General features: G+C 50.8%; 1 protein-coding gene across 3 annotated transcripts in view; it reads right to left on the bottom strand.

The window, feature by feature from the left end:
* Nucleotides 1-8,348: 8,348 nt before the first annotated feature.
* Znf341 (zinc finger protein 341) overlaps nt 8,349-12,143 on the bottom strand; it is a 43,957-nt gene continuing 40,162 nt past the window's right edge. For all 3 annotated transcript variants that reach the window (XM_026383222.2, XM_077799708.1, XM_026383223.2), the window contains 3 exons: nt 11,503-11,614; nt 11,164-11,234; nt 8,349-9,527 (listed from right to left, as the gene is read on the bottom strand). In XM_026383222.2, the coding sequence (XP_026239007.2) occupies nt 8,992-9,527; nt 11,164-11,234; nt 11,503-11,614 (719 nt within the window). In that variant the 3' untranslated portion in view covers nt 8,349-8,991. The remainder of the gene's footprint in view (nt 9,528-11,163; nt 11,235-11,502; nt 11,615-12,143) is intronic.

Raw genomic sequence — 12,143 nt, 5'->3', positions numbered from 1 at the left:
CCAAAGTTGTCCATGTCCTTTCCCCAGATTGTCCCCTTAAGTGGACTTTGCAGGGCCTGAGACAGGGAGAATATTCTAGGGTACCTGGCTGGATATGATGTAATCATAAGAAGGAAGCAGGAGGGTCAATGAAAGCAAAAATAACCCAAATGGGGACAGACCTCAACAGATGGACAATGCCTTTTATTAGCAAGCAGCAGGATTAAGCACCAGAGGGGCACATTTTCAGGAAAGATGACAACTGGTTACAAGAAGGGTCTGATTTTTATAGGATTTAAGTGAGACTTGAATCATAGCAGCATCTGTCATTGGGCAGCCTGTGTCCTTGGGCAGCCTGTGTCCTTGGGCAGTTGATCCTTTGTGAAAGTCCAAAGCCTACTGTTTTCCTTCCTCCCCAGGACCCGTCCCTGGGGGTTCTTGTTCCCCCTTTTCCCTGGGGGCTGCTGTTTTCCATATCCCTCAGTCAGGGTGAGAGAAAGACTGCCAGATGCTACCCTGCCTGCTCTGAAGCTAGATAACAGGGCCACAAAGCAAGGAATGTAGGTGATTTCTACCTGCTGGAAAAGGCAATGGAGCAGATTGTCCTCACCTCCCCCACAGCCTCTAGGAGGGAGGAACACAGCCCTGCCTGCCACCTGGTAAGTACAGACTTCTGATTCCCATTCCTGTAAGATCATGAATTTGTGTGGTTTTATGTGTTTGGTAACTTGTTACAGCAGCTATGGGAGCCTCATACACTTTACCACTGGCCTTCCTTGCCTCTTCCACCCTCTACGTGGCAACCAAAAAAGTCCTTTAAAAATTATGTCAGATGCAGGGTGGGAGGGAAAGGGAGGAGGCAGGGGAGTAGCAAGGATGGTGGAATGTGATGGACATCATTATACAAAGTACATGTATGAAGACTTGAATTGGGTGTCAACATACTTTATATACAGAGATACAAAAATTGTGGTATATATGTGTATTAAGAATTGCAATGCAAAAAAAAGAAAAAAAGAATAGCATTACCTTAGATTAGGTAGAGGGAAGTGAAAGGAGGGGGAGGCAGGGGATGTGGGGATAAGAAAGATAGTAGAGGGCTGGGGATGTGGCTCAAGTGGTAGCGCACTCGCCTGGCATGCACGGGGCGCTGGGTTCAATCCTCAGCACCATATAAAAATAAATATTAAAAAATTCTCTCTCTTTTTTTAAAAAAAGAAAGATAGTAGAATGAAACAGACATTATTGCTTTATGTGACTGTATGACCAATGTGATTCTACAATATGTATACTCAGAAAAATGAGAAATTGGGGGCTGGGGATGTGGCTCAAGCGGTAGCGCGCTCGCCTGGCATGCGTGCGGCCCGGGTTCGATCCTCAGCACCACATACAAACAAAGATGTTGTGTCCGCCGAGAACTAAAAAATAAATATTAAATAAAGAAAAAAAAAGAAAAATAAGAAATTATATCCCATCTATGTAAGATATATCAAAGTATAAGTGCATTCTACTGTCATGTATAACTAATTAATTAAACAAATTTTAAAAATTTAAAAAGTTAAAAAAAATAAAAAATAAAAAATTTTTTAAAATGTCAGATGCAATCAAATACACTGCCCACAACCCTCCAACAGCTCTCCATGTCCCATCAAGAGTAAGAGTCAAAGACCTTTCAATGTCCCTCTATGATGTGTCATGTTCCTCCTGACCCCTCCCCTGCTAGGGATTGAACCCAGGGGCACTTAACCACTGAGCCAAAACCCCTAGCCATTTTTTTTTTTTTAGGGTCTCACTGTGTTGCTTAGGCCATCCCTAAGTTGCTGAGCCTGGCTTTGAACTCACAATCCTCCTGCCTCAGTCTCCCAAGCTGCTGAGATTCTAGGCGAGCACCACCACACCTGGCTCCATCTTCCTTTTTCACACGTCATTCCAGACACATTGGCCACTCTGCTGCTCCTGGAACACGCCTGCCCCAGCCCCATGCTCCCCAAACTTCTCCTGTTTTTTTCTTTTCCGGTACTTAATGGCTGCCAACACATTACATGGTTCACTTTGCTGCTTGACTTCTGCTCTCTCCACAAGGGATCATCACAGATCATTGTTTATGATGTCCTTTAAATGCCTAGAACTATGCCTGGCACATAGTAGGTGCTCAACAAATACTTGTTAAATGAATTTATTAAAGGACCAAGGTAGCAGTGACCTAGGGGGCAACCTTGCCACAATGAGACTTTAGACAAGACCCTGCTCTCTCTGGGGCCCAATTTATTTTCTGTGACTCTACAAAGGACCCACAGCCTAAAGCTGGCCTTTGGCCACCAGCCCTGGGCTCTGCGTCTAAGTATACTCCGAGCACCCGGGGCAAGTATCAGACCCTTAACTCAGAGGTGGTGCTAGCCTCCCTGGTCACCCCTCTCAGGTCCTGGGAAGCCAGGCCCTCACTCACTGGCTGGCTTCTCTGGCTGCCATGGGGGCTGGGACAACCTGCAGCTGCCACCTCCACTCCTTCCTCCCCAGGCAGGCAAACTGGTATGACCTGTTTTCCTGGTCCACAGGGACACCTGCTCTGTCAACTGAAACCTCCCAGCCACTGTCTCATCAGATTCTTTCTCTGTCTTCAGTTTTATCAACATTATCTCCCAGGATTTGGGGCCAGGGGTGTCTCAGCCTACATGCAGGCTCTCACTGGGGAAAACGCACCTTGTTTCCCTTCCGTGGGAAAGAGGATGGGCCAGGTGTGCCTTGTTTTCTCAAGTGCTCTTGTTCTTCCGACAACAAATACTGGTTGAACAATTCCTGGGCACTCCTAGGCACTGTGAATGGACCTGTGCACACAAGAGGCCAAAGCCTTGCCTTTGTGGAACTTTTGTTTGTAATGACAATAGACTATAAAGAACTGTCTAATGTGATGTCAAGGGTGATGAATAAAGATAAAACAGGACAAGGAACTAGGAGAACTTTGGAGGCCAGGCTATTTTTTTTTTTTTAATTTTCAAATATTTATTTATTTATTTTTTAGTTTTTGGCGGACACAACATCCTTGTTTGTATGTGGTGCTGAGGATCAAACCCGGACCGCACGCATGCCAGGCGAGTGCTCTACCGCTTGAGACACATCCCCAGCCCTGAGCCACATCCCCAGCCCGCGGCCAGGCTGTTTTAAATAGATCCACTGAGAAATGCCACTCTGAGGAAATGACTCTGAACAACTGTGAACAAAGGGAGTGGGGCTTGCAAAATGAAAATCCATAGGAAGAAAATTCTAGACAAAGGGAATAACAAGTGCAAAGGACCTGAGGCAGGAATTAATTTATGTACTTGTAGAAGGGCAAGAAGATAGATGTGGTTAGAGTGGAGGGAGAGGAGAGCGTGGTGGGAGACAAGGTTGAAGAGTTAGTAGAGGCCATGTCAGGTAGAACCTTGCAATCTATGGGGGAAATGTTGGGAGAGATCAGAAGCCACTGAAGGAGCCAGGTGTGGTGGTGCAGCCTGTAATCCTGTGACTCAGGAGGCTGAGGCAGGAGGATTCCAAGCTCAAGGGTAACCTCAGCAATTAGTAAAGCCCTAAGCAACTTAAGCCTGTCTCAAAATGAAAAATGAAAAGGTCTGGGGATGTGACTCAGGGGTTGAAAGAAAGAAAAAAAAAAGAAGCTGAAATTGACACTAGAGCCACTCCAGCAAGTCAGCCATGATGGAAACGCCCACTTTGTGTGTGTGTGTGTGTGGTTCTGGGGATTGAACCCAGGGCCTTGGGCATGCGAGGCAAGCACTCTACCAGCTGAGCTGTATCCCCACTTTTGCTACTAGAGAAAATGAGGCCAGCAAGCTCAGAGGGTGATGGAGGACCACAGGGGAAGAAGGGAAGGAAGCAGGTCCCGGGGTCCAGTCCCGTACCCACAGAGTCCAGACAACAAGATGGATGAGTGAACCGGGCACGGAATGTCGAAGACCACGTGGCTCTTCCTGGCCACCTTGTTTTCCTACTTTTGCGAGACATGGAACTTATAAATACTTCTCTGTAGTATAGCAGATAGCGACTGACATTCAGTCGCAATGTCAGGAAGACGGCAGGGAAGAACAGGGACGATGGCCACCTGGAATGCAATTGTCCACCTAAAGGGACTGAGCTAGATTGGCTCCACCTACTACCACACCGTACCAGATTAACCAATTTTCTTTTTCATTTATTTATTGTGCACTGCTGGGGACTGAGCCCGGGATCTTGTACATGCTAGACAAGCACTCTACCACTGAGCTTCATCCCAATCCTTTTTGTTTTTTGAGACTAGTTCTCGCTAAGTTGCCCAGCTGACCTAAGTTACCATCCTCCTGCTTCAGGCTTCTGAAAAACTGGGATTACAGGTATGCACTTAGGTCCCTAGGCTAAAGTGACTCCATTTAGAAATTCAGCACCTGCCCCCCCAGGCATGACCTTCCCATTAGGCCCACCCCAAAGGAGTCCATAACTACCAAAACCACAGATAAGACATCAAGTAACAATCACAGCACAGACGGGTTATTTTTTAACTACTCCACTGTATTTGACTACAGAGTTAAGAAGTTTTTTCCTAGCAGGCTGCTGCACCTTACAGAAGGGCAGCCTGGCAGATATTCTGTCAATAAACCTTTGCTGAACTCAGAGCTGTCTCTCTTGTGGATATTTGTACCAGATACCCTAACATGCACCACTTGGTTTTTGTTTTTTTTTCTTTGTTTTGTTTTTTTGGTACTAGGAATTGAACCCAGGGGAGCTTAACTACTGAGCCATACCATGTCCCCAGCCCTCTTTATCTGTTTTATTTTAAGACAGGATCTCACCAACTTCTTAGGGCCTTACACGTTGCTAAGGCTGAACTTGTGATCCTTCTGCCTTATCCTCCTGAGTCACTGGGATTATAGGCTATGTGCCACTGCACCTGGCTAAAATGTCCTAATTTAATTACATTTTTAAATTTGCCTCTAGAGTAAAGGAGCACAGTAAATTTGTATATACTGATCAGCTATTTCAGCATCCTTGCTATTATCTTATCCTTTCTGATTCTTGTATCTTTTTCTTCTCTTATTGCTGTGGCCAGGCCTCCAATGCTATGTTGGGATAATGATAGAAGGCATCCTTGGAGGCTGGGACTGTGGCTCAGTGGTAGAGCGCTTGCCTAGCATGCATGAGGCACTGGGTTCGATCCTCAGCACCAAATAAACAAACTAAATAAACAAATAAAGGTATTGTGTCCATCTACAACTAGAAAGAAATTACAAAAACAAAAACAAACCCATGGGGGGGAAAAGGCATCCTTATCTTATTCCTGACACAGAAGAAATGTATCTTACATTTTGCCATTGCAGTATGTATTTTTTAAAAATATTTTGTCTTAGTTGTAGTTGGACAGAATACCTTTATTTTATTTCTATGTGGTGCTGGAGGATTGGACCCAGTGCCCTGTACATGCTAGGTGAGTGCTCTACCACTGAGCCACAATCCCAGCCCTGTAGTATATTTTTAACTTCATAATTTTTATTAATTTATTTTCATAGTGCTGGTGACTCAACACTGTGACTCAACACAGTATGCTAAGCAAGTGCTCTACCACTGACCTACACTCCCAATCCAAATTTCATTATTTTTAAGTGTAAGCTCACTTTTTTCCAAAGATCATAAATGCCAATTTGTCTGTTGGCTGGATTCAATCCACGAGTTGCCAATTTGTGGTCTCTGCTTTGTTTGGATTATTTCCCTGAGTTACATCTGAAGGATACGGAAAATCCCCAGAGGAAAAGGGGAATAACAACCTTCAGGGAGAAAAGAAGAACAGTGTGACATGGGAGGTGGGAGAGGGGGGAGGCAAACAGCAGGTCCTGGGCTCTGGAGTTCCACCCTTTCCCAGCCACAGTGGTTATGGAACTTTGGCAACTGTTTCCCTGACTTAGGCTTTGAACTTGTGCAACTGTTCCCCCTGACTGCCCAACCCACAAACTTTGCAAATGATTCAAATCTTATTTCTTATGAAATAAGAATTTAAACATTATAAAATAAATATATAAACATTATAAAAATCCCAGACATTTTTCTCACCTGAGAATGTGCCATTCTTCTGTTTAATAAAGAAAGCTTGCTGATTCATTGAGGTCTGTTCCCCATTTGGGTTATTTTTGCTTTCAGCATCAATCTCATTGGGGAGGTATGATTATTCTTTTTTTTGTTGTTGTAATATTTATTTTTCAGTTTTCGGCGGACACAACATCTTTGTTGGTATGTGGTGCTGAGGATCGAACCTGGGCCGCACACATGCCAGGCGAGCACGCTACCGCTTGAGCCACATCCCCAGCCCCTGATTATTCTTTTTAGGGACATGAGGAGACTGAGACTCAGAGGTGAAATGACCTGCCACAGCCAAAAAGCTTGGAAGCAGCAGAATCAGCTCAACCTGATGCCACAGTCTGTGCTCTTTCTGAAGTGAGAGAGGGACCCTGGACCCCTTAGGCCACCTTCTCTTCACACTCTGCCTGGCTCAACATCTTGGGGCCCTCCAAGGGGACTCTGGAGTCCCTGTCATCAATTCTCTGTGACCCTACCCAAAGGCCTCCTCATCTCTGGGTCTCAGCTTCCCCATCTGTTAACCTAGGAAGGACTCAAGGAGGGGAACCCCAATACTGTCCCAGCCCGGTCCCCCCATCCAATTCTTCATCTGTGAAACATCAGACCTGACCTTGTTATTTCCCTTATTCTGTGGCCTGCTTCTGCAGCTTACCTGCTGTGATACTTGGACTGCTTAACCTTGACGCACCTGTTACCTCATCTCGGCTGCAAAATGGGGCTAAAAGCAGTACCTACCTTGGTGTTATGGCTCAGTGGCAGAGCGCTTGCCAGCATGTAGAGGCCCTGGGTTCCAGCCCCAGGACTAAGAAAAAAAAAAGTAATACACGCCTCGAAGTTCTTGGAATAATACCAGCCCTGCGATAAGTGTCTAGTAAGTGTTATTAGTTTTCATGATCACTAGTAAGTGTGTGTATGTGTATGCTGACAGGAAGAAGTTGTACTAGAATAGAGAAATGGTTCTATTAATGTCATTGCTCCAAATTAAAACCCTGTTTGCTGCATCCCATGACTCCTGCATTATAGAGAGTGAAGTCCAAATTTCTTAACCCAACATCCAAGGCTCTCCTTCGCCATCCACTCATGTTTCAAAAGAGCGAAGCGGCCAGGAGCCCGGTGTGGAGGCAGGTCTCCTGGTTCCAACCCCAGCTCTGCAGCTCACTATCTACATGAGCTTGGGTGAAGAATTTTGTCTCTCAGGGCCTCCTTTCTCAACTGTAAAATGTGGAAAGTAATAGCACTCACCTGATAGGCTGAGGCAATGTGAAGTAAAAATAGCTTAGCCAGCATCCATCACAGGGAGACAGTTTAAAGAACCGGCAATTAGGGGCTGGGGATATAGCTCAGTTGGTAGAGAGCTTGCCTTGCATGCACAGGGCCCGAGGTTCAATCCCCAGCACCACCAAATAAATAAATAAATAAAATAATATTAATTAAAAATATATATATATATATGATTATGCCTACCCCCGTCCAACTCTGGTCAGCCCCAGCCCTCAAGGTCTTGGCTCGCGCCTTGCTCTTCCCCATCTGTCAATCCAGCAGAACATCCTCTGCAAAGGGCCCAGCTCAGATGTCACCTCCTCTGAAACTTCCTGTCCCCACTGGTCCCTCATCTGGCCTCTTGCAGGCTGAAATGCTCACAGCCATCACCATCAGCTTTGTCCCCGCTGACACACTGCGCCCTTCCTGCCTAAGGATGCCAAAAATGGGGCCTGGCTCTGAGCTGCAGCCCTGGGTGCCAACACTGGGGCCTGAGGGACGCGCTGGCCTCCGAGGAAACTCAGTGTCTGCCCTGGCCGCCCTCCAAGCTCAGCTTCCTCGCCTGTAACAAAGGCAAAGTGGCCCAGGGGCCCTGAAGATACATGGGAAACCTGGTCAAGGCCCCTTCCCTCCTTCCTGTCTCGCACCTGTACTAGCTGGGGAGGGAAGAAGAGGGGACAGGAGAGGCTGGCGTTGCTGGCCATGCAGGGGTCTGCTCAGGATGGGCTCCCGGCTCTGGGCAGAATTCCTGGTTCTGAAAGGCTGGGGCGAGGCCCGGGATCCTGAATTTTTCTCAAGCAAGTATAAGCCTCCCCCAGGATGTGTGCCCAGACCAGGCTCTGTAACAACCATCCCGGGAGCACACACATTCCTCCCTCATAACCTCACAGTGGCTGCAATGTGCCAGCTTCCCAGACCCAAGGCTTTGGAGGAGAAGACTGTCACCTAGAGGCTAAGAAAGGAACTGCCAGGCTCGGGTCTGAGCCATTGGACACATATGACAGAAACATTTATTGAGTACTTTCCCAGCGAGGACACCATACCAGACGATCTGCACATTTCACCATACTGAACCCCCAAACCAACCCCAGGAGGTAGGACCATCACAAGCCCACTGTATGGATGAGGAACAGGGGGCTCAGAGAAGTGAAGTGACTTTACTGAGGTCACAAAGTGAGTGCTTGGCAGCTCTTGGATTTGAAGCCAGATCTGGCTCACAGCTGCCATCTACCTGCCATACTGAAGTGCCTCCTAAATGCCTACCTCACACAGTTTTCTGGGGACCCTGTGAGGAACCCTAAGGGAAAAGGTCCACTAGGTAAGGACTCTGACCATGTCCAGTCTCCTGAAGAGAAGCTTGATGAGAGGCCATCCCAGGCGGCTGGAGAAGGGTGGCTGGGGCCACCCTGTCTGCCTTGGAGGTGGTCTCACCACCCGCCTAGCTTAGCCAGGCCCGGGCTTCTCAGGCTCCGCCTTCTCTCTTGCCATAGCTCTGTCCTGGGGACGAATCCCAGGATGCTGCAGGGCCCTCCAGCAGACTGGGGGCACAGAAGGGCAGCCAGGGGCCCGGGCTTACATTCCAAAAGGGCTTCTGCCACGCTCACTTCCCCTGGAAGGATCTCTGGTCCGCCTGGGCCGCGGGGCCCACAGGCATCCACCTCACTCCGAGGCCTGGATGTAGACAGGTACCGCGAGCATGGCACACGGGCCCTCGGCCCCCGCCTGCAGCTCTGCCAGTGCCAGGTTGGAGCCCAGCCCCTCAGCGTGGCCTGGCACTACCAGCTCAGGGTCCCCGCCCACAGCGCCACCCACTACAATGGACAGCACGGCATCCTGCTCCGAGAAGGGTGGCTTGCCGGGGGCAGCCTCGGGCACTGGCCCAGCCCCTGCATCCTTCAGTTCCTCTAGCCCCAACGGGTCCTGCAAGGGGGCCACCACCTTGTGCCCACCACTGCTGCTGCCGCTGCCACGGGGAGCTGCCCTCCTCCGGGGTGGCCGCCGGGTTTGCAGGTCCTTGTCTTTTGGGGGGCCAAGGCGGCAGCGGTGATCCTTGAGGTACTTGTGGCGGGAAAAGCCCTTGGCACAGCCGGTGCAGCGGAACTTGTAGTTGCCCGTGTGGGAGCGCTGGTGCTCGGCGAGGTGGGCACGGCGGCTGAAGGACTTGCTGCACAGGGCGCATTTGTGCAGCTTCATGCCTGAGGGGGCAGAGGCAAGTCAGTTTGAGGAAGCAGACCCTCACCCTGCATGGGTACTTTGCCCAAGGAATGACACTCAGTGTCCTGCCTACCAGTACCTGCGGGATCTGGCCCTGGCTTCCTCCACTCTCCCCCACCACCTCCTCCCAGCTAGTCACTCTGTGCCAGTCACATACTTCCTTAATGCAATAAGCTGGCTGCTGCCCCTGGGCCTTTGCACTTGCCATTTCCTCTGCATGGACCAGTCCACTTAATCCTTAAATCTTGGTAAACTTTGCAGGTCACCATGATCTCTCACCTGGATGACAGAGGCAGCTACCTCCTCTGGTCTGTCTACCTCACTACAGGGAGCTAGAAATGTCTTTGCAAAACAAACGAGCAAGGTGTTCCCTGTTCCAAACCTCCCACTGATTCCCTATGTTCCCTAAAAAGCACGCTGCTGTCTGGCAGCCCCCTCACCTCTCGGCCCCATCTCCTGTCTCCAATCAGGCCCTGCGCACAGCTTCCCACCCCCTTCTCCCCCACCGTGAGGTCAGCTCTGTTGACCCCTCTCCCAAAGAGCCATTTCCTGGCTCTTCTCATCCTTCGGGACTCAGCTCCCAGGGACCTCCCTCATCCCCACACCCTTCACTCTCCGCCCTATTTCCCTCCTCCCTGCACCCAGTGTGCTTTGCTGCTTTGTATTTATTTGCTCACTGTTTACTTTTGGTCTCCCCACTAACTGGGAAGTCTCCCAAGAGGGCTGGGTGGGTTCTGCCTGTCTGATGCCCCATGCCACCCACACCTGAGCCAGGGTCAGGCCTCGAGGCACTCCTGAATGAATCCCTGGTGCTTCCACATCACCCTCCAGTCAACCCAGCTCCCGCTCACCCTGGTCCATGCACACGCCCTTGGTCGCCGCAGCCTCCTTGGGATGGAGGCTCAGAGAGGCAGTGACTTGCCTGAGGCCACCCACCAGCAAAGTGACAGCCCTGATTCAAACCCAGATCTTTCAACTCCTCTCAGTTTTCAGGGTTTCTTTAGCCACTGGGTCCTGTCTGTGACCAGTGGTTCTCACCCAGGGGTGACTTCATCCCATCCCCAGGAGACTCTGGGCCATGCCTGGAGACACGGCTGATAGTCACACTACTGGGGGGAAAGCCATTGACACCAAGTGGACAGACACCTATCAGGGTACAAGACAACCCCACGACAAAGAATTACCCAGCCCACGGTGTCAAGGCTGCCAAGGTGAAACCCCCTCTTCAAGACTAAGCAGTGGGTGGAACCCAGAGAGCTGCTCTAGGGAGCCCCGGGAAACGAGGAGTGGTTTGAAGACCCTGCCCAGCCCAGGAGCCTCCCCGCCACAGCTTGGATCACACCTGATCCGCACTCCTCACACCGGGCACCACTCCAATTCAAATGTCCCTTCTCAGGCTGGCCTCCTCCCCCTCAGACTGGGGGGGCTGTGAGATTCGTCTGTACCCCTCAGGTTCCGAGCACAGACTGGCTTCCAGCCCACGAGGGCAAGTCGGTTGGCTGGACTCCACCAGGCAGGGACAGTTGGCCTCGAGGGTGTGTCTGCTTTTCCTCCTCCTGCCGTGGTCACCCAGGGCTTGGGCTGAACCGCCCGCCTGGCAGGCCGTGGGTCCCTTACCTGAGTGGGACAGGATGTGAGCCTTCAGCTTGTCTGGCCGGTTGAACTCTTTGCTGCAGCCCGTGTGTGTCCTGGAACCCACAGCCATGAGTCAGGGGAGCGCAGCAAGCTTGGAGCCCCCTTGCTGGCCCCCCAGTGGCCCTGGACAGGACAGAGGGAGAGAGGCCTTCTACCCTTTCGCCCTAAGGGCTGGGAAAGGAAGCAGAGTGGGGAGTGAGCAGGACAGGCCCGAGGAGAGAGGCCTTCTGCCCGCGGGCCTGGGGTCTTTAGGTCCAGTCCTCCCTGTGGGGACTCTGCACTCCGCCACCACCTGCCGCCACCTGCCGCAGCTCTACTCACGAGAAGGGACATTTGTATTTCTTGAAGGGCTCGTGGATCAGCATGTGCCTCTTCAGCTTGTCCTTGCGGTTGAAGGCGGACTCGCACACAGGGCATTTGTAGGGCTTCTCACCTGCAGGAGACACCCCGCCAGAATGAGGGTCCCAGGGCTCCCCACTGAGCCTCTAAGGGCAGCAGCTCCGCCACGGAGGTGGGCTGGGAAACACAACTTCTCATTTCTTCATTTTGTTTTGCCAGGGAGAAGAGGGGCCTCTTTTTTTTTTTTTTTAAAGATGGGGTCTCGCTGCATTGCCCAGACGCCTCTGATCTCCTGGACTCAAGGGCTCCTCCGAGGGACTATTTTAGACAGGCCGGTGGGAGAGGCGCCTCTGATACAGCAACTCAGGAAGAGAGACCCCGGGACAGGGAGCTGCCAAGGAAACGCAGGCAAGGATCCAGGCAAGATGGAAAGCAGAAGCATGCTGGGGTTCCTGAGGAGCCCCCGGAGGCCCGCATGGGGAGGAAGGGGCATGGGTGAGGTCACCAGGCAGCTGGCCTCATGGGAGGACCTGGGCGGCTGAGGTAGGACCGTGGCTTGCATTCTGAGCCGGATGAGAAGCCAGCAGAGGGTCGGAGCAGAGGAGGGACAGGGCCCTCTGGCT

Source organism: Urocitellus parryii, chromosome 6 (genome assembly GCF_045843805.1).
Source record: "Urocitellus parryii isolate mUroPar1 chromosome 6, mUroPar1.hap1, whole genome shotgun sequence".
In the NCBI taxonomy this organism is placed as follows: Eukaryota; Metazoa; Chordata; class Mammalia; order Rodentia; family Sciuridae; genus Urocitellus; species Urocitellus parryii.
Note: the sequence above shows the minus strand (reverse complement) of the source record. Positions and strands in the feature narration are given on the sequence as shown.